Source organism: Peromyscus maniculatus, chromosome 10, assembly GCF_049852395.1.
Source record: "Peromyscus maniculatus bairdii isolate BWxNUB_F1_BW_parent chromosome 10, HU_Pman_BW_mat_3.1, whole genome shotgun sequence".
Taxonomy (NCBI): domain Eukaryota; kingdom Metazoa; phylum Chordata; class Mammalia; order Rodentia; family Cricetidae; genus Peromyscus; species Peromyscus maniculatus.
The window spans coordinates 72,738,318-72,765,741 of record NC_134861.1 but is presented as its reverse complement, the minus strand read 5'-3'; the positions used below and the strand labels follow the sequence as shown (position 1 = coordinate 72,765,741).

Below are 27,424 nucleotides of genomic sequence, written 5' to 3'. Positions count from 1 at the left end.
CAATGATCTTGAACCTCTGAGCCTCCAGAACTCTTAGAAGTTTCTTCTGTATAAGCCACCCAGTTTATGGCACAGCTGCCCAGGCTGACTGAGGCAAGACCCCTGGCACAGTATTTTCATATAGTCTTCCCAAATTGTCAGCTAGGACTTCTGGACATGGAATTCCATCTGTGTGAGAGCAAGCCCGTCTGGAGCTTGTGTACATAGCGGATCCATTACAGATAGACACAGGTGAGTGGGAAGAGCCCTAGTTCAAGTCAGTTGTGGACATTAGGGCCTCCTTTATCATGACCACATTATTTCATATATATCAGATGTGAAAATCACTTGGACTTTTTTTCCCCCATTCATCAAATATTCTTTAACGTCCTTAGCTACCACATTGACCTCTTCTCTCTTTTAGAGGCATTTGGTTGTTGTTGGGCTTTTTTTTTTTCTTCCCTTTCCTTTTTAAAATATATATATATATATATGTTTCACTGAAGCTTGGTGCTCTCTTTAAGGTTTTATGGTTACCTTGCAGAAATCTCATTAGAAAAGCACTTTAACGTATCACTTGGCAACCAGGCATCTGACAGTGTTCTAGTTCATTAGTCTGGAAACCACCCAAGCTTGGAGGAACAGACATTCCTCTGTGGATGGGGAGGCTTTGATCACTCCTGCAGGGTTCAGGATTTATTTTAAAGCAGTTTGGGAGGTATCCTCAGCCTTGCAGAAGAAAAATAACACCGATCGAGAAAAGCAAGTGATCTTTGAGTCCTGTGATTCTGTGGTATCTTCTGCATCCTTTGAGGACAGGGCTCGTGTTAGCACACACAGCCTCCTGTGCCGGGCAGGGGGTTAGTTAAAGTAGCCTTGTACCAGATCACGGGTCATGTTCTGATGATCCTAATGAGGATGGACTCTTCAAAGCCATACTCATCTCACTGTGGATAAATGGATTCAAGTCTTATCCATGGCCCTTTAATTTCCAACTTTGAATTTGCTAACTCTCAAATTCCTTCAATGCCGCAGTGTACAGAGAAGGCTCTGAATAGTGGGATTGCTTATTTTTAAAGGAAGATGTCTGTGAGCAAAGCACCAGGCTTTAAAACGTGATTAGTCAAGCGTCCAGTCAGCATGGTGTTCCCCACAGAACACTGTTTCTCGTTGCCTTCCAATCAGATTTAACGTCTGTCATACAAAACATGACTCTTCCCTGAGGATGCCTACTCTTGAGGTAGATAAAGCTCTATTATTTTAATAGACATGATACCAATGAAGTATAATTTAGATTTTTGAAGCATGGCCGTATTTGGGTGCTGGTAAGTGAGTTTCATTGGGTATCCCCCACCCACCTTGAAACATGTGTTGCTGTTGTTTCTTGGCGCTGAAAGGTTTGAAAAGAAATATGCTGCTGAAATTTCAAAGAGCTCAGAGCCTGGGGTGAGCCACACACCTATAATCCCAGCACTTGGGAGGCCGAAGCAGGCAGATCTTGAGTTCAAAGAGGGCCTGGGTTTCCGAGTGAAACCTTTTCTGAATGAGAGCAGTAGGATGTGTGTGTGTGTTTGTTTGAACGGTATAAGAAGGACAGAAGCCAGGGTTAGCAAGAGTGACTTCAGTCGCTGGTGATGAGCTGGCAGGAGAACTGGAGTGTTCTGTGCTGGGGAGAGGAACAGAGCTGGGATAACAGTGACACCTGCCCAGAGGAGGAGCAGAGCCCAAGTTTGCTTCCCCACACTTTCAGGGGGAGCAGAAGAAAAGACATAAGCGGTGGTGTGACATAGTCCACGTTCTGTTGCTAATAGCTCATTACTACCAACTGGTAAGTTATCAAGAAAACAGATCCGTTCTCACTCGTGGTTCTGGACCAAGGTCAAGGGACCACATTTAACGACGACCTTCTTACTGGCCAAGTCCCAAAGTGGCACTAGGCATCACACGGAGAGAGATGTAAGCCACTAGAGATCTAGCCAGGCTGGCTTTTATAGCTGACCCACTCAGAATAACCTATTAACCCACTAATCCATAGGGCATGAATGGATCAGTCCACCCATGAGGGCAAAACTCAAATTGCTTCAGGAAGGTCCCATCTCGTCTCACTTAATAACTCAAAATGGGGGTTAAATTTCAACGTTATTGACATAATTAAGTTTTGGAGAGAACAAAACATATTTAAATGAAGTAGAGGCAAAAATAATAAACTGGTTTTGCTCTGGGTTAGAGGCTTAGTATACAAAGAGGTAAACAGGACAATGAAAAGAAGACCAACTATCCCACGCTAACCTTCACAACCTTTGAACATCATTGTGGTTCTCTGAGACCTCCTGGGGAGTGACTAAAGCCAACCCTTCTACTGAGTTGAGCCCAGAGATTGTGGGCCAGGGACATAGTGGCAGCATGTGGGTTTGAGGACCCCCACCCACACAGTGACCACCCAGGGATAATGAAGAGTCCAGTTCCCCTTGAATGTAGCCCAGCAGGGACAGTGTTGGGATGCCAGGGTTGCTGAATCTATGTCTAAGTGATCCAGCAGACTTTCATTAGCACAGATTGTGTAGGCAAGCAACCTGGGGATGAAGCCCCACCCCCACCCCTTGACAGATCCAGCCGGCCCTCCCCGAACATATAGGATGCTCCTGGTGGATGAACAGGTCTCCATGACAGCAAGGAATATAGTGTTGGGTCAGAATCAGTTCTCCAAGGGCTGCAGCAGAAAGAGTGTTCTTTCTAAATACCACGGCAGTATTGGACACTCCCCAAATATGCCCGAGATATTTATCCAAGATGGTGCTTTCAGCTGGACCTAGAGGAATGGCTGTCACTTTGGGCCAAAACATTCCCTTGCTATACCTTAAATTGATGCTCACTCTTCCTCCAGCCAGATGTAGACTTTGCACCAGCGCACGCACATGGGCCCTTGGGACTTTATTAATCCGGAGTGCCATATGTGTTCAGAGCAGAAGACCTATCGAGCATGGTACAGTGAGCCTGTGTGGGAGAATCCATCTTCCATGGATGGTCCCTTTGGTAGCTTCCTTGACACGGAAGTGTAGTGTCTTCAACACTTATTCACGAGATCGATGACATTTAGCTTTCCAGGTTAATCTTCAGCCCCTCCGGCTGGGGATTTAGCTCAAGGACTTCGTACACTCTAGGCAAGCACGTCACCATTATCCTATGCTCCCAGCCAAAGTCGGTCATAACCAGATGGAAAAATACCCTGGTGGTCCCTTGAGTTCAGAGCTCATCACCCTGCCCTCCCCCAATTGGTGATCTGGCTTACGCATTCTAAACAGAAAACAGAGGTTTTCTAACCTAAGCTCTTGGTTTCCTATTTTACATGTTTGACTTGAAAACTATTATGTTCCAACCTTTACTGGGAATGTTCCAGCACTGTAAGTGTGGCCTGGGGCCCCCCGTCTCATTTAGCCAGAGGAAAATGTAGAGGAGTGATTTGGAACAGACTTCTCTTACAAATTAATATTTTTAATGGTTTGCACTTACCTCTCTGTCCCCAAAGAGATTTCTAAATGCGATCTTCAGCAGGAAACTGTGCCGTCTTCAATTTTCGAGCCGTAATGGAAATGCACAGATAAACAGAATCTGTTATGTTAATAGACGATCTGACTTTTTTGTTTTTTTGTGTTTTGACTAGGTGGCGGGGGAGGAGGCAGGGATAGAAGATGTGTCATCAAATGTGGCTTGAGTCCTCTTTGTTTTCAGTTTTCTGTTTGAGTTAGAGCAGCCTCTTTATGAAACCTCTCTGTGTCTGCTCTCAGTACCCACGGGGATTGGGATACCAATGTCACAGATACTCAGGGCCCTTTTATAAAATGGTAGTATTTATACACACCTGTACTTTACATCATCTCTTGTTTACTTACCCTATCACGCTCTAAATTGTGCAAAGAGTTGATATACTATATGGTTTTGAAAATGGATCCCGAACCAACAAGTGTGAGCCAGATGAGGTGGCATGTGCCTGCAATCCCAGCATCCAGCACCCAGACTCAAGATCATTGCAAGTTCAAGGACACCTGGTCTACATGATCTAGTTCCAGGCTAGCCAGAGATGTATAGAAAGACCTTGTCTCAAACAAAACCAAAACAGTCTGCACATACTCAGATGTTACAGGGTAACAGATTAATCTCACTCTTTCTTAAAGTATAAATACAAGACTAACAAGACAAAATGCCCCCACTGCCTTTCTATGGGCTTTTAGTAACAAACTATAGAAATGATCCCTGAAAGTATAGTCTTTCTATGGGCTTTTAAAGTTATGGATGCTCATGGCAAAGGCTTATGCTTTGCGGATCCTGGGCAGTATGTTTCAGGTCTTTTTAATATAATGAGTTTCATGACCTCGAGCATTGTGGGATGGAAAGTACAAACGTTAAAAAATCCTTGAAATGCATATTATGATCAGTGCACACATCTCCTTGGAGCCAGATCATAATGCTCCCAAACTGCTAACTGCCCATCTGCCGGGGCCTCGTGTTAATTTGTGATGTGGACACTCTGCTTTTGAGTTGCTCTTCATTTTATGGTAACTCTTAGGGAGGAGGACTTTATGATCAAAAATAAATAAAAGTCCTCATTCTCCCTAAAGAGATTACAGTTATTAAGGGAGATCTCCAGCTGTGGTAGGAAAAGCTCAAAGAGGTATTAGTTATTTACTACTACATAATAAATTAGCTCAAAACTTAGAAGCCTAAAACAACAATAAATATTTATTATCTCAGACTTTTCCTCCCTGTGGACTTACACTGTGGAATAGCTCAGCCTCGCCGTTCTGACTACCACTGTCTAATGAAGAGTCAGAATGTCAGCCGGGGAACTAGAGAAATGGCCGAGCCGGCGCAATGCCTACTGCATAACCTGAGTTCAGATCTGCTGGACCCACCTAGAACTACACAGGGCATCCAGGATCTGTAAACCCAGAGCCAGGAGGTGAGGGGAAGAGACAAGCAGACTCCTAAAGCCCATTGGCCAGTCAGGCTAGCCTTTTGGAAAGCTGTAGGTTCAGTGGAAGACTCTGCCTCAAGATGCAAGGAACGCCATCAAGGAAGATGCCCAGTGTCGTTCTTTGGCATCCACACACATGTATACGCTCTCCTGCATTCAGAGTGTAGGGGAAGGGACAGGGCTCCAGTCTGTGTTGTGACTTACTGGCATGGTACTGTCATGAGTACTTAGTTTATTGTCAAATGGACTTCCCATTTGCTATGCCTGAGCATTGTTACAGGATGGCAGCCTTCTCCTCCCAGAACCTGTAACCCAAAACAATGCAAAAAGGAATCCCAGGTGCCATTTAGGACCTAGTCTTCGAAGTCAGTCACCACTCGCACACATTCTGCTCAAGTGAGCCACTAGGATAAGTCCCCACATTCAAGGGCAACAGAAATAGATTCTAAAAAGGGAATCAGTTGACAGTGGGATGGGAAACCAACATGGCGGAAGGGATGAACGGGACTCGGGTCAGATGCTGCAGAAGCTCTCGGGAAGAAAGAGTTTGCCAAGTGTCAACACAAACTCACATCTGTGGTCAGTGCAGGGGCCGAGGGAGCTATAGCAGGGAGCCAGGGTAGCAACTGTCTTTCTGACACTGAACGCCATTAGCCAAGACTCTAGAGCAGAAAGAAATCAAGAAGGAACTTGCCATGGCCCCTTCTGAGTATTTACACCAAAAAAAAAAAAATGAAACAAATATGTCAGAAAAATGTGAGCAGTCTCACATCTATCCTATGTCGCTCACAAGAGCCAAATTATGGAATCCATCTCAGTTTCCATCAGCAGATGAATGAGTTAAAAAAAAAAAACGAAAAATGGTATATATGCACAATGGAATAATACTCAGGCTTTAAAGGGAAGGAAATTTTATATTTTTGACAGCCTGTACAGAATTGGAGACTGCTGTGGTGAGTGCAATAATCCAGGGACAGAAAAATATAGTGTGTTCTCAGTTCCACGTGAGATCCAAAACCATCAAAAGCAAAGAATCAGAGTGACAAGAATAGTGGACCTCGCAGCTGGGTGGGGACACTGTAGCATGGGATGGTGATGGCTCAGGGGCCCAGAAGCTCAATGAAACAGAAGTGATTTATTTTAGTAAATTGTGCCACATGGTGGATATGATAAAGAGTGTATTGTGCACTTCGGGAAGAGACTACATTTCAAATGTCTTCCCCACACATACAAATATATATATATGAATTTGAAGTGATAGACCTTGGTTTATTCCTAAATTATAATATCACATTCATCCTCTAAGTACATACAACTGTAATTTGTCAAGCTGCAGTTGAAGCATGCACACACAGGAAGGGAGGAAATCATCGAAAGATGTGTCAGAGATGTCCTGCAGCCAGGAGGTGACCAGAGGAGAGTGAGATTGAAGGAGTGACTTTGACCTGGGAGTGGAAGCTGAGGCTCCAGAGTAAGCTTTCTCGGGCAGATCTTCATTTGTAACTGCTGAACCCTCTTTTCCGATGGAAATGCTACCAACTCTTGAGGCGAGCTGGCTCAGAACCCAGGTGGGCAATTCCATCATGGGGAGGAGGCTGACATCTGGACGGACCTGCCGATTAGAAAATGCTTGGCTGCTGGCACTCCAGTTCTCTACTAGTAAGAGTGAACTTTTTCCCCGTGGTGGAGTCAATCCAGGGATAGTGGGATGATTGCTCCAACTTCATTGGATTAAAAAAACAACACCGAGGAGATTAATAACGCACACCTGTAGTTCTGTCTGTGTGGGTGTTTCCGGAGATCGTGATTTTGAGGGCTGGGGCCTAATCAGTGTTAATCCTTTGATAGAGTTCTAATAGGATGGCATTACTAGGAGGTGGTGAAAATAAATGGGGCCTTCAGAGGAAGCAGCTTAATGAGATGGTATCTTCAGCTGGCCACTTCATGTCCTTTTCTCCACTTGCTATTTTCCAAGATGCCTCCCATCATGTGATCCCGGTGTCATGGTGATCTGCCTGCATCCTTGGGGCCAAGCAACCACAGGCTGCACCATGGGCCAGAATACATTCCTCCTCCCTTAAGTTGTCCTCTCCAGTATTTTTGTCTCAGGGATGAGGACTGAGTTTTCTCAGTAACTGGGTTTTCTCCAGAGCCCCTTTCCCAAGCCCGGCTCTTGTTCGCTTCCTCAACTGCCCTCCTAACCTCCATTGACTAACTTCATTTGTCTTGCTGGGTGAGTCATGCCCTTGGACTCATCCCTTGTGTTCCAACTCTCTTGCCAGAGAACACACGAAGATAGATTTTGCTTAGCGTGTGTTTTGGAAAGATTTTTTTCCCTTTTTCTTTTCTTTTTTTTTTTTGTTTGTTTGTTTTTTGTTTTTAATTGTCTCACACATATGTGGGTAAGCCAGCACCTGGGAATGGGACTGTGACAAGACTGAAGTGAGGCTGAGGTCACTCAAGGAGTTCTACCCAGTACTGTTTGTGATGTTCCCAGATTCCAGAGCAGGCTGCACTTTCCCATCCCCAAACCCAGGAGAATTGGGAGAATTACTTGCCCAGACTCAGAGCTGTCTTATTTGTCCATGTTTCATTCATGCAAACTGGAATTGCTCCCAAGATGAATCTGCCAGCTGACCAGATATCTGCCTAGGAATGCTTCGTGGCTTTCCCCAAAACATTTCTGCTCTCGCCATCCTGTGCTCTCTGGGTGATGGGCCCTGAGTAAGGATAGATAAAGTTCCTATGGTGTTGTCAATCAAATCGAGGAGATGAGTTCATATAGCCCATTGGTTCCTCTTCTATATCGTCTGCAAATGAGCACAGGCAAATAAATGGGTGAGCCATGGTCCCTCATCTGCAAATGAAGGTTTGGGCAGCACTGAATTGAGGGCTCCTCCATGTCTAAAGTTCATTGACTTCGTGGTAATTTCTTTCTTATATTTATTTATTTCATGTGTATGAGTGTTTCATTTGAATGTATGTTTGGGCACCATGTGCGTCCCTGTTGCCAGTGAGGTCAGAAGGGGCTCATCAGATCCTCTAGAAAGGATGGAAAGGATGGTTGTGAACCATCATATGGGTCCAACCCTGGTCCTCTGCAGGAACAAAAGATCTTAATCACTGACCTATCTCTCCAGCCCTGACTCCATGGCAATGTAAGATCATGAAAATAAAGCCTAGCGTGTAGCTGAGTGATTGGGTGTTTTCCTTGAAGGCATGAAGCCCTGGGTTCAATCTCCAGCACTATTAAAAACAGACTAGCAGTGTGGCGTGGTAGCACAGGCCTCCCAGCACTTAGGAGGCTGAGGCAGGTGGATCTCTGAGGCCAGCCTGGTCTACAGAGTGAGTTCAAGGACAGCCAGAGCTACACAAAGAAACCCTGTCCCGAAAAGCCAAAACAAGCAAACAAAAAAAGTACAAACAGGGATGTACCCCTTTTCCACTAGTGGAGAATCTCTGCTTTCAATCTCGTCCCCTACCCGACCTGTTCCTTTAGAAAAAGTTTCCCCTATATTATGGCATCCACGACTCTTCCTTGGTGTTGGGAGCCTGTAAGTGGGTGGGCTTCATTTAAAACACGGTTCTTGTTGACATCTTTGTACACCTTGCCTTGCTAGTCATAGACCCTGCATCCAATGACCTCCAATGTTTAAAGCTTACACACTGACTGAGAAAGGAGCCTTTTGCTGTAGAGCAAGTCTTTAGCTTTTGTCTCCAGGGTTGTATTTTTTAACTTTTAAAATGAAATTGCTACTTTTCTAAAATACATTTTTTAACAGCTGACCTATGTTAGTAAAAGCATAAAAACACAGATTGAGCAACTTTAGGCATTCAGGGCTCTCCTTGGGAACCACTCAGGCGCCCAGGAAGGGCAAGCCCAAACATTCACATACTGTACCTCCAAATGGCTGAGCACCAGTTCATAAGTAGGTCACAATTAATCAAAATCTCTGGGCTTGCACCTTTCCCAAATGCTAAAACATACCCGTGTAGAAACTGTAGACTAGCATGGTGGCAGCTTGCTGGTTTTCTGTCATCTAGAGCCCTACAAGGTCATTTTTAATAAGTAACAGGGAAGAAAGCCTGCTTCTTGGACTGACTCCTGAGCTGTTTAAACCTCCTTATGAAAATACTAAGCTGGGCGTTCATTCTGGTAGGAGCTTCGTTTCTGAGGCTCAGCGGTTAGTTAATCATTCCCTCCATTCCAGGCACTGAGACTCAGGAAGAAACTAGAAGGGATAAATTGTCTGCCCCTTTCCAGCACCGAGCCTCCAATCGGGTGTGTTAGGCAGACTATGCGAAGGCTTCGGTAAGGATGAGTATGGAGTGCAGGGAGGAGACCCTCATTCTGAACAAGGTTGATGCAGAAAACACAAGGAGAAGGAGTGGGGGGAGGTAGAGACTTTAGTGTCGGACAAAAGTCAAGCCAGTCAGTGGCAGCGCACGCCTTTAATCCCAGGACTCGGGAGGCAGAGCCAGGCGGATCTCTGTGAGTTCGAGGCCAGCCTGGGCTACAGAGTGAGTTCCAGGACAGGCTCCAAAGCTACACAGAGAAACCCTGTCTCGAAAAACCAAAAAAAAAAAAAAAAAATCAAAGTGAAACTCAGAGGATAGTAGGATTTAGCCTAGGGAAAGGGTGGAGAATGTTCTAGAAAAGGACTGGTGTGAAAAATCCAGGGGCCAGGAAGAGCAAGACACATTTGAGAAACCACAGGAGATTCACTGTGACTGGAGCTCAGAATCCAGGAGAAGAGTAACAAGAAAGAAGGCCAGGAGGGTCCTCAGGACGAGCTCTGGCTTGCTCTGCACTTTGTAGTTTAGTAGAATGGATCCTCTCCTTTTCTAGGAGTCAGAAAGGTAACAGTGTAAACCTGGCACATGTACAGTGTCAAAGACAGAGCATTTTCGCTAATAACCTGGCACATGTATAGCATCAAAGACAGAGCATTTTCGCTAATAACCTGGCACATGAATAATGTCAAAGACAGAGCATTTTCACTAATAACCTGGCACATGAATAATGTCAAAAACAGAGCATTTTCACTAAAATGAGGATTGATGGGCTCCACCAAGGAGGGTTTACTGAGTTGAGTGTCAACACTGACTTCGACCAGGCTGGCCTCGAATTCAGAGATCCTCCTGCCTCTGCCTCCCAAGTGCTGGGATTAAAGGCCCGTGCCACCCTTCTGGCTTGTAGGAGGTAATTTCTATGCATACACCATCTCCTCTGGGTTTGCAAGTGAAAACAAAAGGCATATTTGCAGACATAGACTTTTACATTAAACACATTTCAATTTTATTTTAAAAGAGCTGAAAAGATCTAGGTTCCCTGGATTGCCGTATTCTAAGTTGGGAGCAGAAAGCAAGCCATTTAGTGGGGTTAACATCTACCCAGCATGAAGTTTAGGGAAGGTGATTTTCATCTATTTGGAGTGTAGAGTTCAAACTTCTTACCCTGACCCAATCTGCTAGCACCCGTGAAGTCATTTCAAGCCAACGGGCAGATGGTTATCACCCTGGTTATGATCTAGTAGTTTTAGACTTTCTCTAAGATATTAATACATTTGCTTTTGTTTGCCTTTCCATACTGATAACTTGTAGACATAACTTATCGCCTTGACTTAACACTGAAACTCTGCTGTCTAGCCTGGCCACTAGTACTCAGCATTCCATTTCATTACTCAAACACGTCGGCCCTCCAACAAAACCCAGCTAGACTGGGCATCTTGGCTGTACTGAACCAAGCACCATGTGGCATGGAGAAGGTTCTCGTTAGGACTCAGGAAATCTAGATACAGAGCCATTTGCCATCTCTGTGACCACACAGAAGACACCTGACCTTATGGAAACTTCTCTATAAAAGAGCTTACTTAGTCCACAAGAGTGGTTTGGGAATCAAAATGAAATAGTAGATATATGACTCATATGGAGTATAAAAGCCAATTTCAATATAACATAGTACAGTTACCAACATCTTTGAACATTCCGGTCCCTTGCCTGGAATTTCCTTATCTATCTTCACCCGCTATCTTTAAACTTTTAAAACATTTATTTATTATTAGTATGTTGGGGGGAAGCACATATGTTTTTAAAGCTCTTTTCCCTTCGCATAAATCTGATTCTGACCTACTCAACTAGAACATTTTTGTTTACTTTTTTTGAGCCCAGGTTGGTTACTAACTCATGGCTCTCCTGTCTTGACCTCCTAGGGCGCTGTGATTACAGTATGCATCACCTCACACAGCCAAATATTTTTACATCTATTATACAGCTAGCTACAGCCTATCTGTATTATAATTGTCTGTATGCTCGTCTGTCCACACTTCCTGGGCTATAATCCTGGGTAGAGGCCCATCTCCTTTGTCTTCCTGCCCTCCATGTCACCCAGCACAACACTTAGTTCATGGCAAACCCAAATGAATTCCTGCACTTCGTGCATGTGTTTACCTGCCTACGACCATACAGTGCTGGAGTTGGATTTCGTTGATGTGCTAACCAGACTTTTCATTTGCTGTGACACACACCCGGGAGGCACAATAGAAAGGGGGAAAGACTTGTTTGGGCTCCTGACTTCAGCCTTTGGTTATCTGGTTCTGTGTTTCTAGGCTATGGTAAGGCAGCACATCGTTCAGAAAGGCATGATAGAGGGGATCTAGTCACCATATGGTAGCCAGGAAGCACCCTTTGTCTTTTATCATTCTCAAATGTTCTTCCAGTTTCCCTAATAGGATTTAGCATTTCTTCTCTCATGTCCTATAGGAATGAGCCGGGGACAGAAGATGTTTCAAAGCCGCATCACCCTCAACCATGTCCCATCTCTAAAGTCTCCTTCTCCCAATATGGCACACCACCTAGAGACCTTTAAACATGAACCTGTGGTGACGCTTCATTCCCAAACCATAGCCCACGGTGTTGTTCCTTCAACTGTTACATCATTTTCCACAGGCCTCTTCCTCCCTCCCTACCTCCACCCCTTCCTCTCACCCTCCTTCTCTCTCCCTCCCTCCTTCCTGTGTTTCTGTGACTCTCACTGTCTCTCTGTCTCCCTCTGCTTTCTGTCTCTCTCTCTCCCCCTCTTTCTCTGGTCTCTCTCTGTCTCTGTCTCTGTCTCTGTCTCTCTCTCTCTCTCTCTCTTTCTGTGTCAGTCAGTCTGTCTGTCTCTATCTCTCTTCCAAGGTTTGCTCTGTAACCCTGGCTGGTCTGGAACTTGCTACATCGACCAGGCTGCCCTTGAATTCCAAGATCCACCTGCAGGTGAAGCTCGTGACCAACATGATCTTGATGCTTGAGGCTGGCCAGCTTAACTGAGCTCAGAGATCTGTTCATTATCTTTGCACCCCCAGATTCCTAAAAGGATCACATACTTTGATGAAGAGATTTCCTGAGAATGTATCCAAGAGAAATGAAACTACAACTTCAAGAATTTGGAGAACATTTTAATCCTTTGTGTTTATAACAGAGTTTCTCCTTATCTGTGAGGCTGTTCTGAAAAAGAGACACATTATCTTACTTAAACAAAGGAAAACCCCTCCAAGGTTGGAGTTGGTGTTTGCTCTAAAAGAAAAACCTGCAGAGAAAGGGTTGGCTCCATGACAGACCCCAGGCACACCTGACCTTTACGGTCCTTTGCATTTAGGTGTTCCCAGTCCTAAAAGTACAGCATCCGTCTGGGCCTGGTGGTACAGCCCTGTAATCCCCCCACCCACTCTCTGGAGGCAGAGGCAGGAAGATTGCAGGTCCAGGTCCATCCGGGGCTACAGACTAAATTCATGGCACTCAGAAAAACTGTCTCCTAGTTGTGACAAAACACATATGGAGACCACAGTGGCACACAAGGCAGGCTCACTTCATGGGTACCCAAGACCCACACGAGAAGAATCAACCACAACAGAGAAACAAGACTTTCTGTTCCGAGTTAAGCCTTGGGAACAACAGTAGACAATACAGAGCATGGAAGAAGAAATGCTAAATCTTACTAGGAAACTGGGAGACAACCTGAGAACACTTCAGCAAAGAATAGAAAACAAAGGCCGTGACTTGGGGGCGAATAGCTGAGAACTTAGGGGTTTGTGGACATCCCAGAGTGCCGCAGAAAATAACCAGAGGGCACAGGCTGGGAAGGAAAACCACAGAGAACAGGGAGACTCAGTTATGCACGGCTGATTCATGTCTGGGATTGTCTGCCAAGCAGTTGTAACCATGGAAGTTCTAGCTGGGAAGGAAGCTGAGGCCTGATGGGTAAAACCATCAGCCAGAGCAGTAGCCAAATGCCAGCTTAGCAGTGGGTGCGAGCCGCTGTGCCTCACCAAAGCCGGATCCCTCTTTGCACCACACATTGGTCCTGTCAAAGCCAGAAGGTGTCCTGACTGGCCCACCTGACAAAGGAGCAGAGCCGGGCGGGGAGAATCCCATGGGTGGCACCCACGGCTCACCAGGGAGAAGCCCCATTTATATACATAGAGCCTGGAGCAGGAATCAGGAGGGCAGGGATGGGGTAGGGTGGGGTGAGGTAGCCTGGGAACCAGTGGCTCTAACTCACCAAGATGAAAAATGGCCAACAAAGAGAACTGTTCAGACTCAGGAAGATCAGTGAGCTCACTGCTTCTAACTAGGAGCGTCAGGGAGACGCCGTCCGCTGTGCCTGAAGTGGTTAAATAGTCCAGCCAAAAGGGCCTCGGGGTTGGTCATCAGGTTTCCATACTCTTACCCAGAGCCAGCTCACTGGGCTGTCCCCGTTCACCCTCAATGCTTGGACTCCCTAAGTTGCACTGTGCCTCTCACCCCTAGCAGTAGCCACGGCCATTCTTTCTCCCACCCGGTCCTTCCTCCTCCCCCTCCATCTTTTCCTCCTGTCTTCCTCTCTGACTACTTCCCGCCTTATAGCACTCAATTAAAACCTTGCAGGGCCAGACCCCATCTGGGAACGGGGCATGTGGCCCAGCCGTGTGTGTTTCCAGAGTCCAGTGTGCAGCTGAGTTAGCAACCACCAGTTAAGATCCTATGGGCCCATCCTTATGGCTGGAACTTCTCCAGTGGGCCCTTCTGAACGTTAAACAGACTCTGGTAACAGATTCTGCTTCAAAGTCAAATTCTGAGGGCTGTTTCTAGAGCTGTTAGCCTGTCAAGCTAGGAACCCACAGGGGTTCCTAGAGTATGAAACTCTCTCATGGCTAATCCAGTCCTCAGGACACTGAGGAACTTCATCCTCTACTGACTGAATATCCATTGTTCTCAGTTCTATGAGATTCCTACAAATTCAGTCTTTCCAAATGTTCCAGCCGCTGGGTTGGTTGAACAGTCCACCCCTGCTGGTGTTGAAAGCCATCTGCGAGTCCCATACATCTTTCCCCCTCCCACCCACCCACCCCCCAGGGGAGGAGGGATGAAGGACATGTATTCGTAACTAGCCTGAAGCCGTTATTGGTCAGTGCAGAGCCTGTGGGTGCAGAAGCAGCTCTGAAATGGACAAGCCTCCAGATCAGAGAGTCATCCCACTCACAGTGGGATCAGGAAGTCCCTCTGGGTGCCGGAGAATTCCAGGATGCCTAAGGATGGCGGTAAAAGGGGGCTGCCATAGACTCATGAATGTGGGGCTCTGGGAGCTCACTGTCTAGCTTCTAGAAATCCAAGAATAGGGACGGACTGTCTGCAAGGCTTGGCTATCAGTACTCTCCTGTGGAAACTTCCCATAAGCGGTTCTGTGCTCAAAGAATAGGAAAAAGTGATCATATATCTTACCACCTTGGATTTATGGTCAGTCATAGTCCAGACAGGCCAGGCCTGTGATTTCCAAGGTAATGTTAATATAAGTAAGAAACACCCAGGTAACTAGGGAGTTTCCCCTCAGAAAGGCACACTTTGTAAAGTCAGCTCTTCCATCTGCTTAAACCAGATCAAACCCAGCCTAGCTGAACGTGTATGGACATTAGTCAGTCACGAGTGGCAGTTAAGGACTCCAACTTGATGGGGTCCGTGCTGAATACATTAGCTCACCACTTGGCAAGGTTGCAACACGGGCCTGTTGGAGCTCATCTGCCCTACCAGAGGGAGCTGTACCTCACTCACCTAAGCATGCCTTGTTTGACATAATGCAAGGGCCCTCCACGGAGGAGCCCAGACCACATGTGACAGGATCATCTGTAGTAGGGTTGGCTTAGACCCTCCTAGAACATTCTGCAGTAGACAAAGGGGACAGAGTGAATTCAGACCCTTTATCAGTACCCCACTTTTTTATGTGTACTAGAGACATACGAGAGAAGAGAAAAGAATAGGAAGATGCCACTGAATATGACCTGTTCGTAAGCAGCAAATCACAAGAAGCAATGTTCAGTTCACATCCCATGGTGATGTGAACCTTGGGAAGCAATCTGGAGTGATTATAAGATGCGCAGTCTGTAGAAAGGCATCTGTGTGTCTAGCATTAAGAAAAAAAAAACTGGCTGCACTACACTCGAAGGAGAACTCAATATCAAATGCTGGTGCCAAAATGGGGTGTCTCTCTAACTCAAAGGCCATCAGAAGTCGGCCAGGAAATGTGATTTCCAGGCCCGGGTACGCTGTCACCAGGGTTTGGTGTATTGAGTCATGTGGGCTCAAAAGGACCAGCCCTGCAAATACAAGGCTGAGCATCACCTCAGCTTCCCATTTCTCCGTCTGATGGGCCCAGTGTGATCCCCTGTGGGAGGGGGAGTAAAGACTGATCCCTGCCCTAGAGAGGAACCCGCATGGCCTTCCCAGGCTGAAATGGAAACTGGGTGGTGTTTGCCTGGGCAGTGCTGGTCAACACTGAATTCTCCATCCCTTCCCATCCTCTCGCCGGGTGATGTCTCAAATTTAGAAAAATCTAAACGTTCTGAACCCAAATCCAACAGATCTTAGCGGGGATGATGAGGGGTTGTGTGTGGGCAGGTTGCAATAATAACCGTGTAGGAAACTGTCATGAAGAAATTATTTTGCATAGTTACTAAAAACATCTGTTTTAAATGTCAAGACAGTAAAGAAACCCAGACCCATCCTTCCCAGCTCCGGTCCTGTGCCTTCCTCAGACTGTGACACCTCTTGAGTTCTGAGCACAGTGGTCTCCTCTAGCCTTTTATGCCCCCAGTTCTCAATGGTTTCCCGTGTTCCCACGACCCAGTGACTAGGCAGCGTTACATGTTCTGCTGAGTAACTCATCCTCCTCTGCTCCCACACCCTTGGTCCCCAGAGTGTCACGATCCTGCAGAGACTTCCATAGTCGTCTCTTGAAATGCCACTTGAATCATGTCGCTCCTCAGTCAGAGAAGGGAAGAACCGTCAATGCCGAAGTCATAAATAGTTCATACTAATACATACTGAGCGTTACTCCATGGACTCCTAGCATGTTGCTTAAGGTCTAAATGTGCTGAGGCACCCCCAGTAGACTATTTCTAGGGAAAGAAGAAGAAGAAGATGAAGAAGAAGAAGAAGAAGAAGAAGGAGAAGGAGAAGGAGAAGGAGAAGGAGGAGGAGGAGAAGGAGAAGGAGAAGGAGAAGGAGAAGAAGAAGGAGAGGAAGGAGAAGAAGGAGAAGAAAGAAGAAGCACTCTACGCACTTTTCCCACCAAACGGTGTTTTGCCAGGACCCCGTCACTCTGAAGTATTGATGCATTACTTACACTACGGTGTTTAACCATACGAATTTTCCTTACACTGAAACCCTGGACTACACACAGGCCTGTGCTGCTTCAGAGGTGGTACTGGCTGCTCCCCTCGCTGACCTCAGCTGACCCCCCTGAGGCTGTGTGCTGGATTCCCATACCAACCTCTGGAAGTCCCCAAAATGCCTTGCCCTGGCAGATGGCTCCGCTCTTTAATTAGCTGTACCGCTGCTGCTTCCCTTGCTTCATATCAGGAAGCTTCTACTTGCCTCGTCCCCTTCCCCCTCGTGGCCATAGTGCCTTCCTACTATTCTTCTCCCATTTTGAACTTTTGTTTCGTCTTTTCCCCTCGGGTGTGTTATGGGAATCTCATCTCCATTGAGGGACTCCTGCCAAGTTGTCTGGACTCCTCCATGTATGGAGTGCTGAGTCTTCCTTAAGCTCCACTTTCCCCTTATTTGGTATGAAGGCCCACACCCTAGGAGCTATTCTAGGGCCCAGCATCATCAAGAGTCAAGGTGAGTGTGGTTTGCAAACTACCCTGCCTTGGAGAACTCCCGATATTCAGCTGTGTGTGCCTTGTTAACATACACAGTGGGCGGCATAATGTGAAGATATTAACCATTGGGATGCAGAATGCTTTATTTTATTGTGTATGTGAGGATGGTCCACGAACCTTTTTCCTCAGCAGAGCTGCCCTTCCTCATTGGGATTTGCTTTGAGCGAGGGATGTTCAAATTAATTTCATCTTCTGGTGATATGTACTAATTGGCTAGTTGGTGAGCAGTAGCCAAAAATCGTAGCATTACTCCAACAGAAAGTCAAGTGGAAGATTAAGCAAAATCATGATGGCTGATGAGCCAGCTGATCGGATGCCATCGGAACACTGGCATCCTCATGAGCCCAGCCAAGAAAACATCAGAGGACAATGACGTGCTCAGCTGTGTGGGGTGAGCTCTGAACCCATCAGGACCTTAGAGACAAAGTGTGTGGGTTTGTCTTAGAGACAGCAGCTTTGCAGATGCCCGAGGGAGTGAGAGTTCAGTCTTTGAATAAAGGGAAGAGATGAGAAGGAAGAAGTGAGTCTGTGTCAGTGTCAAAAAAAAGGTTCTAAAAGTGACATCAGGCAAGTCATAGAGGGCGAGCCTGACTGCTGGGAGCAGAAAGTAAAGCTTGGGTAGAATGAGAAAGAGTGAGCTGTTGGGGGGAGAAACCAGAGATGATGGAGGAAAAGAGAAATGGAGTAAAGCCAAAACCGTGTAACCAAAAGTGATGTCAGGAGACAGATCCTGCAGGCGAGAACTTTGACTATCCTTCTAGGTTCTGTGGACTGTACACTCAGCCTCAAAACATGACTTCTAACATCTACCCACCCATTTTAGATTTTTTTTTTAAGTTAGCTGACTAGGTAATAGATGACATTTTGTATGTTCCATTTTTTTCCATCCCTAGGACAGGGAGCTGGATTAATAACAAGTCATGCACAGTGCACTTGGGCAGAGAGAGAAATCTACCCGATCTGTCTGCATTGCATGGAGAGTTCCAGAGCCTGGCAGTAGATCCAAAAAACTTCATACATGTTGACTGTGTTCTGTAACATTCATGATAGGCACACTCACACTCACTCAAACCCCCCCCAAAGAAGCCCTAACTTCTTATTCTGTAGAAATGGCTCAGTGGTTTGTCTACAGTCGTGGGCAGGAGTCCAGAGCCGAGTGTTCTGTTCCCAGGAGAGCTGCTTGTCATGGTGAGGACAACTCAGGTCATGAGGAAGGCTTTGTGCTCTGCAAGAGGCTGAGACATTGTTCACATACTTCTTGAGCATTATCCCTCCCCGTGCTTATTATAGCACGATGAGTTTTAACTCTAACTTCTCTGTTACAACTTTATATAAAATCAGCTTACATGAACTGCTAGTCGGATTGGAAACTAATTGCACTCCCCTGTCATCTGTGTGATTTGTGAAAACTGTCTTTCCCGGCTTCTGCAGAACCAAGTTGTAATGTTCCAAATGTAGATTTGCCCATCTGTAACTCTTGCGTCTCTACGTTTTTGGTGGCATCTCGGGACACGGTTACTCTTGGATCCTAAGGGAATAGTCCTAAAGTAACTGGTAGTGTGAGTCATTTGCCTGGAACATCATTAGAGGGAACAATGGACAGAGAATTTACAGGAGACTTCTAACTGCTTCTAGGTGCTTTCAGGGTGACCCTGATTCATTCATGGAATTTTAGCTTTCTTCTAATAGTAGAATATGATTCCTTCCTACAGATTCATTGAGGATCTGGTCATCTTTTCTCCTTTCAATGTTCTTTCTTCTCCTTGTCCTCTACACCATCCCTCTTCTTTCCCTTCAAAGAATGACTGATTCAAAAGAAAAGGCCATCTAGGATTTGAGGGCAAATAATGTTTTTTTAAAAATAAGAAATGAACTTGAAAGACAGATGGGCATTATTGGAAGCAAAGGAGATTGAATGAGAATTAACTGAGTTGTGTAGGTAAGAGATCAAAGAGGTGTAGACTGGTTAGGACACAGGCATCTGAGACAGTGAAATGTGGATGAGCCTGGGGCTGGGAAAGCCTTGTGGTGGACTTTTCCTCATACCCGGCAGCACTGTGGCTCTTTTCTGGAGTTGCCTGGGTAACTAAGGGAAGGGGACAGTGGACAGACAGTCATCCTATAGACAGGATATTTGCCAGACAGATGTTTATAGCCCTGAAGTCCCTAGTGGAACAAGAACATGGATAAGTAAATAATTACATTATCTTGGGTCTGTCCCTATGTATTGAAAGAAATCTGGGATTTTCTTTTTTGGTTGGAATCCAGGCACAGAGGGCAACTGAGACGCCAATATCATGACTCATGAGCTGGCCTTGAGAACAGATTTTTGAGAATTTTACGTCAGAAAATCAGCACAGGATGAATTGAAACCTTTCTTTCTGTCTAATGCCCATATCCTTTGAGACAGAAATAAATTCTGGATTCTCTTTGACTTTCTTGGAAGAAAGATAGAATGGAAAGAGAAATTACTTGTAAAGAGTCATTGAACTTAAGCAGAACAGAACCTTCTGGAATTGAACTCTGGAACACTGGAGTAGTAGAAGATGATTGTTGGAAATGGTGTTGCTTTCCAGCGGAAGGCATGCAGTGAGGGCCTTTCTGCCTTGGGGAGGGGCTGTCACATCAGCCAGCAGTTCTGTGTCAACTTCTCCTTCCACACAAGACTTACCCTGGGGTGTCCCTGGGTCGGCGTTAAGTGCTCCCCACATTTCTTCTCCCTGCCACCACGCATCTTTCTGTAATCTATGTCCTGTCTTTACCAGGAGTTTCCCAGCCCATCCTTGTAATGCAGACCTGCCATCCCAGCTGTGGAAGAGATTGAGGCAGGAGGCTCTCAAATTTAAGACATGCCTGGGTTACACAGTGAATTTGAGACCAGTCTAGACATCTTAATTAGATCCTGTCTCAAAATAAAAAATTAAACCATGTCTACAGATATAGCTCAGCAGTCAAGGACTTGCCTAGCATGTTTAAGACCCCAAGTTCAATCTCCATTTGGGGTAGGGAGTGGAATATGCTTCCTTACTTCCTCTGCTTATTCCCAGTAAGTTCCCAGACCAAGAAGCAGCAAAGATCTAGGCAGCCTGATACAAGCAGACAGATCCTGGTAACATCCCTGAACAATGTCAATGGGAAGAATTCCAAACACCCGTGGATTCTACCAACACAAAGACAAGGGGAACAGCCTACCCCACCTACTCTGAGGGCTACTGATTACTTCATTACTTAATCATTAATTGATAGGGTTTTCCTTTGCAAAAGAGTACATGCAGAGTCCGAAAGCCATTGTGTAGGGTGGGGTATTTGTCAATTTAGATGCTGTTTGTTAAACTTTTGCTGAGTCCAGCATTGGTCCAACAAGGTCATTCACAATGACCAGGGTTTTCTGTCGGTGTTGTGCCAGGAACTGATGCTAACAACCACCCTCGGCCCCACCCCCTCTACGTCAGAGATAATACCGACTTTTATTATCTAGAACTTAGAGAATTCTTGGTAGAGCCTGGTAGCAAAATGGTCAAGTCACTTATGCTTTTAAATAATCTACATGTGGACTCCACTTGCTCAACGAAAGTTGTTTTATATATCTCAAGGGGAGCTCACCATGTAGTCTTCCCTAATGTGAACTGCCTGGTGATAGCTTTGATTGGGGATATTCCTGGGTTCGGATGGTTTTAATGGACTCTACTTTTACCAGGAAGGCTCTTAGAATAGTAAGAGAATTGGAGGGAGATCACTATAATAACCCTGCCCTGCCTTTAGTACTTCCGTTTTAGCATAATGGGTTTCTGAAATATACCACCATTACAAGTACAAGGTCAGACAGACTGGAATGGACTAGAGAGTCCAGATGCAGATCCACGCATGTATGGCAAATGGATAGACCAGAGGACGTTACTAATGATTCAGCAGCATAAATCTGGTCCTCTCAACATGGTGCTGAAGCCATGAGATGGCCTTTGGGGAAAGGACCTGAATATCATAGCAGAGGCAAAAGTTAGTTCAAGATTAAACAAAAGCCTGCTTGGAGAGAACTTACATACAAAGACCATGGAAGAGAACAGGGCTCTTTAGAGCATTAGGGCCCAAGTTTATTAACAAGACTCAAAAAATGCAAAGCATGGGCCAGGCATGATGGGGCACGCCTTTAATCCCAGCACTTGGGAGACAGAGGCAGGTGGATCTCTGTGAGTTCAAGGCCAGCCTGGTCTGTAGAGCGAGTCCTGGACAGACAAGGCTACACAGAGAAACTCTGTTTTTTTAAAAAAAAAAAACCTTGCTACAGTGAATCATACTAAAATGAAACTCAGGCATATGAAGCTCCTACTTGTAATAATAACACACAAAAGGCTAAGTAAGAAGGATCACGAGTTTCAGGCCACCCCGCGCTACACAAGGGAGACCAGGTCTCAAAAAAAAACAAGATTAGGAACTACTTGAAGACTGTGAGGGAGGCCTATTGCCTGTCTGCTAGGCCCCTGACAGAATGCCATTGTTCCCCCTCCTAACGGAGGCTGGAGCTCCCAGCCGTGACGCTGCCGGGAAGATGGATGCAGGTTGCATGACTCACAGATCTCACAATGGAACCATCCTGTGAGCCTTTGCTGCGGGAGCAGCAGCTTTTCCCCAGTCCCCCAAGCTCCTTGGCATACTGGCATATCCTCCTTCCCAGAACAACCCCCTGAGATCCCTTGATCTCAGCCTGTATGGGAAGGGCAGTGCAGCAGGGGGCGCTCACGGAGGTGGGAGAAAGGAGTTCAAAGGCCAGCCAGATCCGGTTATGTGGCGTCCAAGCCTTGGGGTCTCAGAAGCCCAGAGGAAGCCAGGGAGAGGGCGAGTCCCACGTTCTATAAGAGGGCATTCAGACTAGGAAATGTCTGAGACAAGGCCAGAAACATACATATAAACACAGCCTAGGGCTGTCCCGTCCCGTCCCCCCCGCCCCCATGTCCCCCTTGGCCACAAAAAAGCCAGTATCCCAGCCAAGGTGTATGCTTCCTACTGGGGCCCACGATTTGTAGAGAAGGAAACATGAAATATATTTAGAGCTTTCGAAACTGTAATTGTTTTGCACATTCTTACAAAGGGAGAAATAATAATAATAATAAAATCCCAAGAGATTAAAAAAAAGCCTCTAATCCTTGAGATGAGTGGGAAAATCTTGCGTACCGGGGTCATTTCCGTGCTGGTTCAGGACATTAGTATGCACTGGAAATAGATGCTGGAAGGGGAGATTCCACGTCCCGTGAGTGGGGATTGTGCAAGAAGCCTTTCCAGGCCAAGAGGGGAAGGTTGTGCCTTTCCCAGGCCCCCAGGGCAAGCTGACCCTGCAGTTAGATATTTAACTAGGCTTGAAGACCCCAGACAGAGGGAATGATTAACTTACTCATTCCAGAAGTATGGCAAAACATCCAGGAAGGCAGAGTCTGGTTCTGCAGCAAGGTCCCTCTGCGGGAACCGAGGCTCCCGGCTCTACGATCCCTCCAAGGTGCTCTGTCCCAAGTGTCTCTGCAGGGCCCTCCCTGGTGGCTGATGGTCTGGCATTCAGAATGAGTCGGTGGGAAATAGCAATTGCTCCCCTGGAAGGTAGGGGTGTGGGCTGGAGAGATGGTAAAGTGCCTGCTCACAAGCATGAGGACCTGAGTTGTGATCTCTGTCACCCACACACAAGTCAGATGTTAGGGTGTGCAGCTGTTAGCACCAGCCAGTCGAAGGCCGGCAGATCCTCAGAGCTTACTGGCCAACAAGTCTAGCCAGCTGGTGAGCCTCAAGTCCATTGAAATGAGGTGGAGGGCTGGACAGATGGCTCAGCGGTTAGGAGCATTGAATGTTCTTCCAGAGGACCCAGGTTCAATTCCCAGCAACTGCGTGGCAGCTCACACCTGACTATATAACTCCAGTTTCAGGGGACCCGACACCCATGGGAAAAACACCAATGCATATTAAAGCAAAATTTAAAAAAATAAATAAATAAGGTAGAAAGGAATAAGAGGAAGACACTCAAAGACACACTAAATAAACGTAGTCTTTAAAATAAAATTTTAGAGCAATTTAAGAAGAGGTAGATGTGCCAGACTTTCCTGGCGCAGTGTTGGGGAGCTGCTCCCCCCCCCCGGGGGGGGGGGGGGAGCAGTAAGCGAGGCCATGGCTCTTTCCATATCTCTTGACTTCAGAAGTGGAAGTTTCAGGGCCAAACCAGAGATCAGCTTTAGTGAGTTTGCTTGTATTGGCTCCAAGAAACTGTGGAGGATTAAAGTTCTGAGGCTTTCTCATGATGCCGTTGATTAAAGCAGGAATCAGCAAATTCCTTCTGTAAAGACGCGGACTGCCAATAGTTAGGCCACACAGTGTGGAATACAGACCACTTGATCCGGCCAGGGTGATAGGAAAGCAGCTAGAGACACTCTGAACGAGTGGATGAGGCTGTAACAGTCACGTTTATGGACATTAAACGTGAGTTTCTTCCAGTTTTGACACACCATGAAACAGGTTCCTTCTAATTTTTCCCAAACATTTGGACTGATTGTTCTTTGCTTGGAGGCCATGCAGATATAACTAGGAAGCCAAATTTGGTTCTTGGGCCATAGTTTACCAACTCCAGGGACAGAGAGCCGTACAAGCTTCCAGCAGAGAGGATGCCCACCACGGGTTGATCCTGAATAAGCGGCTTTGTACTAACAGGAGCTGGGGTAGAAAGGGTTAAGTACTGCATTCCAGAACGGGGAGGATGAGGAGCTATTGCTCAGCCTCTCTTGGCTGGCCCCAGACCTGCTCACTCTCTTGAGCACGTGCCACGAGGGGTATCCTCCTCTTCATCAATGCTTCCTACTGGGAACTCAGGCCCTGAGAACCCTGGAACGGGGGTCCCCTCCTGCCTTCTCTTTGGAGGCTTGGTCCCACCAGAAGGCAGCCGCTGTTTTGAGCATCTGCCTTCTCCACTAGCGGCAGGGCCCTCTCCCCACCTTTCTTGACCCCCCAGACCCCTTCCGTACCTCCCAGTTCCCAGGATAGCCCTCTTGAATCGTACACAGACAAGATTGCTCGGGCGCTCTCGGTGCATTTTCAAATGACCTCTTAGATTTTTGCTGTTGTTGTTGTTATACAAGGAGTAGTTGTTGGTTAGCACTGTCCTCTGAGTGAAGATGCTGGTAAACAAAGGAAGGGAAACATTAAGCATTTCAGAACTGAAATTTCTCTCTGTTAATGGAAAAATCCCAGCTAATGCAAAACAGCTGGTAAAAATAAAACTCATTTGAGCTCGTCTGGGGAAAAAAAGACAATTTTGTTAGCAACAGATTTTTCTTCCTAATTGTGTTTGTTGTTGGGTTTGCTGGTTTGCTTATTTCAATTCCTGCATTCCCTAAGAAGACTGTAACATCATGCCGGCGACAGGAAGAAGCCTGTTAGTCTGGCCTTCGAGATGCTCTTCAGATAATCCACCAAGGGGAGGGCCTCATAACCAAGTCTTGACGTCCTGGGAAACCACGGGCTGATGTTGAGCTTTTGAAAGACAGACGTGGCTCTCTGGCTTCTCTTGTAGGTCCTTCCATTGTGACGCCCCCCAAGGACATCTGGAATGTCACTGGTGCCAAGGTGTACCTGAGCTGTGAAGTCATCGGCATCCCGACCCCCGTCCTCATCTGGAACAAGGTCAGTCGTGCAGGCTCCAGGAAAGCATCCTGCAAGCCGGGACGCCCTTGTCGCATGGCACAGCGTGGTAGGGATGTGCAGTTCAGTCTGCACCACTGCCTACAGCCACCTCTATGCTAGCAGCTGTCTTTCCTGACCTCCACCTGTCCCCTCCCTGATTCTGTTAGCAGTGTTCAAGCGGGGAGTCCAGGAAACTCAGAAAATTATGAAAGTCTAAACCCACAGTGTTAATTACTTTTGCATTGCTGTGACCAAAATACCTGGCAGACTCGTTCAAGGAAGGAAAGCTTTAGTTTGGCTTCCAGTTGTAGAGGGTCACAGTCTACAACAGCAGGAAAGGCATGGTGGCATCACTCAACCCATGGTGGCAGGACCGTGTAGCAGGGGCTGTTCCTATGGCAACGGACCAGGAAGCAGAAAGCAGCTGGAGTAGAGGCCTGGCTGTACCATTTGGAGGTCTGGCCCCTGGTAACCTATGTCCACTGGCCAGGCCTCACCTACTAAAGCTTCCACAGCCTCTCCACATAGCATCACCAGCTGGGGGCACACGTTCAAAATAGGACTCCTATGGGGGCGATTTCAGATTCAAACCTTAACAATCACCCTCTGGGTGCCTGCACACGTGTGTGTGTGTGTGTGTGTGTGTGTGTGTGTGTGTGTGTGTGTGTGTGTGTGTGATGTGCGTGTGGTTTGATGACACACACACCCCACCCCCACCACCAAGAGTAGACTACGGCATAACGATTAGGAATGTAAGTCCTGGGGCGGGCGGGAGAGATGGCTCAGTGGTTAGAGCACTGGCTGCTCTTCCAAGGACCTGAGTTCTGTTCCCGGCACCCACATGACAGCTCACAACTGTCTGTAACTGCAGTTCCAGAGCATCTGACACCCTCTTCTGGTCCCTACAGGCATCGGGCACATACGAGGCACACTTAAATACTTGTAAGCAAACATTCATACACAGAAAATAAATGGCTGGGAAATTCACATTCTTTATTTTTCCCTTTGGAAAGCCATTCCAAAGCTCAATTATTCAGAATGCCTTGCTTTTCCACTTGGAGTCAGTGTCCAGGGACATTCAGAGGGGAGAAATCTTTCCTGATATGATGCCCCTTGTGTCTTTTTGATGTTCTAGAGCAGCTAACTCTGTCCCTATATTAGAGCCCCACAGCTTTGGGACTTAGAGGGGCTGATCCCACATTACTCCTTTTAGCCCACTCCCACGGCTCTTAAAATCTTTCCTATTTTCCAATGTGTAGGGAATATGATAAAAATAACCCATATTCACCGAAGGCCACCCAGCTTTTTTCTTTTGTAGCCAGACCTCCCCACCTTCTCCTGTGGGTTGTGAATAAATTCTGCCAACAGACAGAATCCAAGGCGCCAGCCCACGTTAAGGACTTCAGTCTCAGGGGAGGCCGCTGAGGTCCTGGAAAACAGGAGTGGGAAACATTTGGGGGGCAGAAGATGAGGCTGGAGCCTCTGTAAGGCAGGACCTCTCGTTCTCAATGGACCAAATAATTCTTTGTTGTTGTTTCAAGACAGGGTTTCTCTGTGGAACAGACCTGGCTGTCCTGGAACTTGTAACATAAACCAGGCTGGCCTGGAACTCACAGAGATCCACCTGCCTCTGCCTCCCAAGTGCTGGGATTAAAAGTGTGCACCACCACTACCCTGCTGGGACCAAATAATTCTTTTGGTATGGTTGGCTTGTGCTTAGAAAATGTCTATCACCACCTCTGGCCTCTACCACGAGATACCAACAGCACCCATGGCCCACCCCGCCCGTCCCTGTTGACTATTAGAAATGTCTCCTCACATTGCCAAATGCCCTGTGAGGGGAAAGCATCACCTCAGAATGAAAACCACTGAAATAAGCCTCAGCTCATTCTTCTGTGTGAGACAAGTTGTAGCTAATTATCCAAAGTTTTGTTTTTGAGACAGGACCTCATAGCCCAGACTGGCCTCAAATTTACTGCATAGCTAGTTGATCGTGATCTTGAACTCCTGAAAGAACCTCCTACCTCCAGTTTCCAAGTGCTCAGATTATAGGTATTCACCACCACCCCCAGGTAAAGGTAAAGATTAAATAATCTGAAGGCTAGAGAGATAGCCAGGCAGTTAAGAGCACATGCTGTTTCTCTTGCAGAGGACCTAGGTTCTGTTCCCAGCACCTAACTGGTGGATCACAACCATTCGTGACCCCAGTCCCAGGGGATCTGACACCCTCTTCTGAGCCCCACTAGCACGAGGCATGCACATGGCATACGTTCATACCTGCAGGCAAAACACTCAGACATAAAATAAAAATAAATACATCATATAAAAAGAGATTAAATAAATCAGGTAGAGTCACGTGGCTTAATGCCAGAGACGTAGCACTCAGTGGCTACTCTTTCTGGAAGTCCTGCGCTTCCAATGGCTTGGTTCTTGTGTAATGACCTTCACGTCTGAAGGTCAACATATTTTAGCCTGTCAGTAGAAGGGAAATGGAAGACACCAACTTTCCAGATTTAAAAAAACAAAACAACCTCACAGCTAGACCATACATTTACAGCTTTGTCCAATTTGTACATTTTAAGGCCTTCCACCTCATACCAAGTCTATGAAGTAAAGAAAAATCTTCAAACTCATGCTAAAAAAG

General features: G+C 46.5%; 1 protein-coding gene and 1 pseudogene across 1 annotated transcript in view; one reads left to right on the top strand and one right to left on the bottom strand.

Moving 5' to 3' along the window:
* Positions 1-27,424, top strand: part of Igfbp7 (insulin like growth factor binding protein 7) — a 62,401-nt gene that overhangs the window by 27,072 nt on the left and 7,905 nt on the right. The window contains exon 2 of the mRNA XM_016004404.3: positions 24,671-24,780. Coding sequence (XP_015859890.2) covers positions 24,671-24,780 — 110 coding nt within the window. The remainder of the gene's footprint in view (positions 1-24,670; positions 24,781-27,424) is intronic.
* On the bottom strand, positions 4,175-4,246 carry LOC121821078 (small nucleolar RNA U3; annotated as a pseudogene).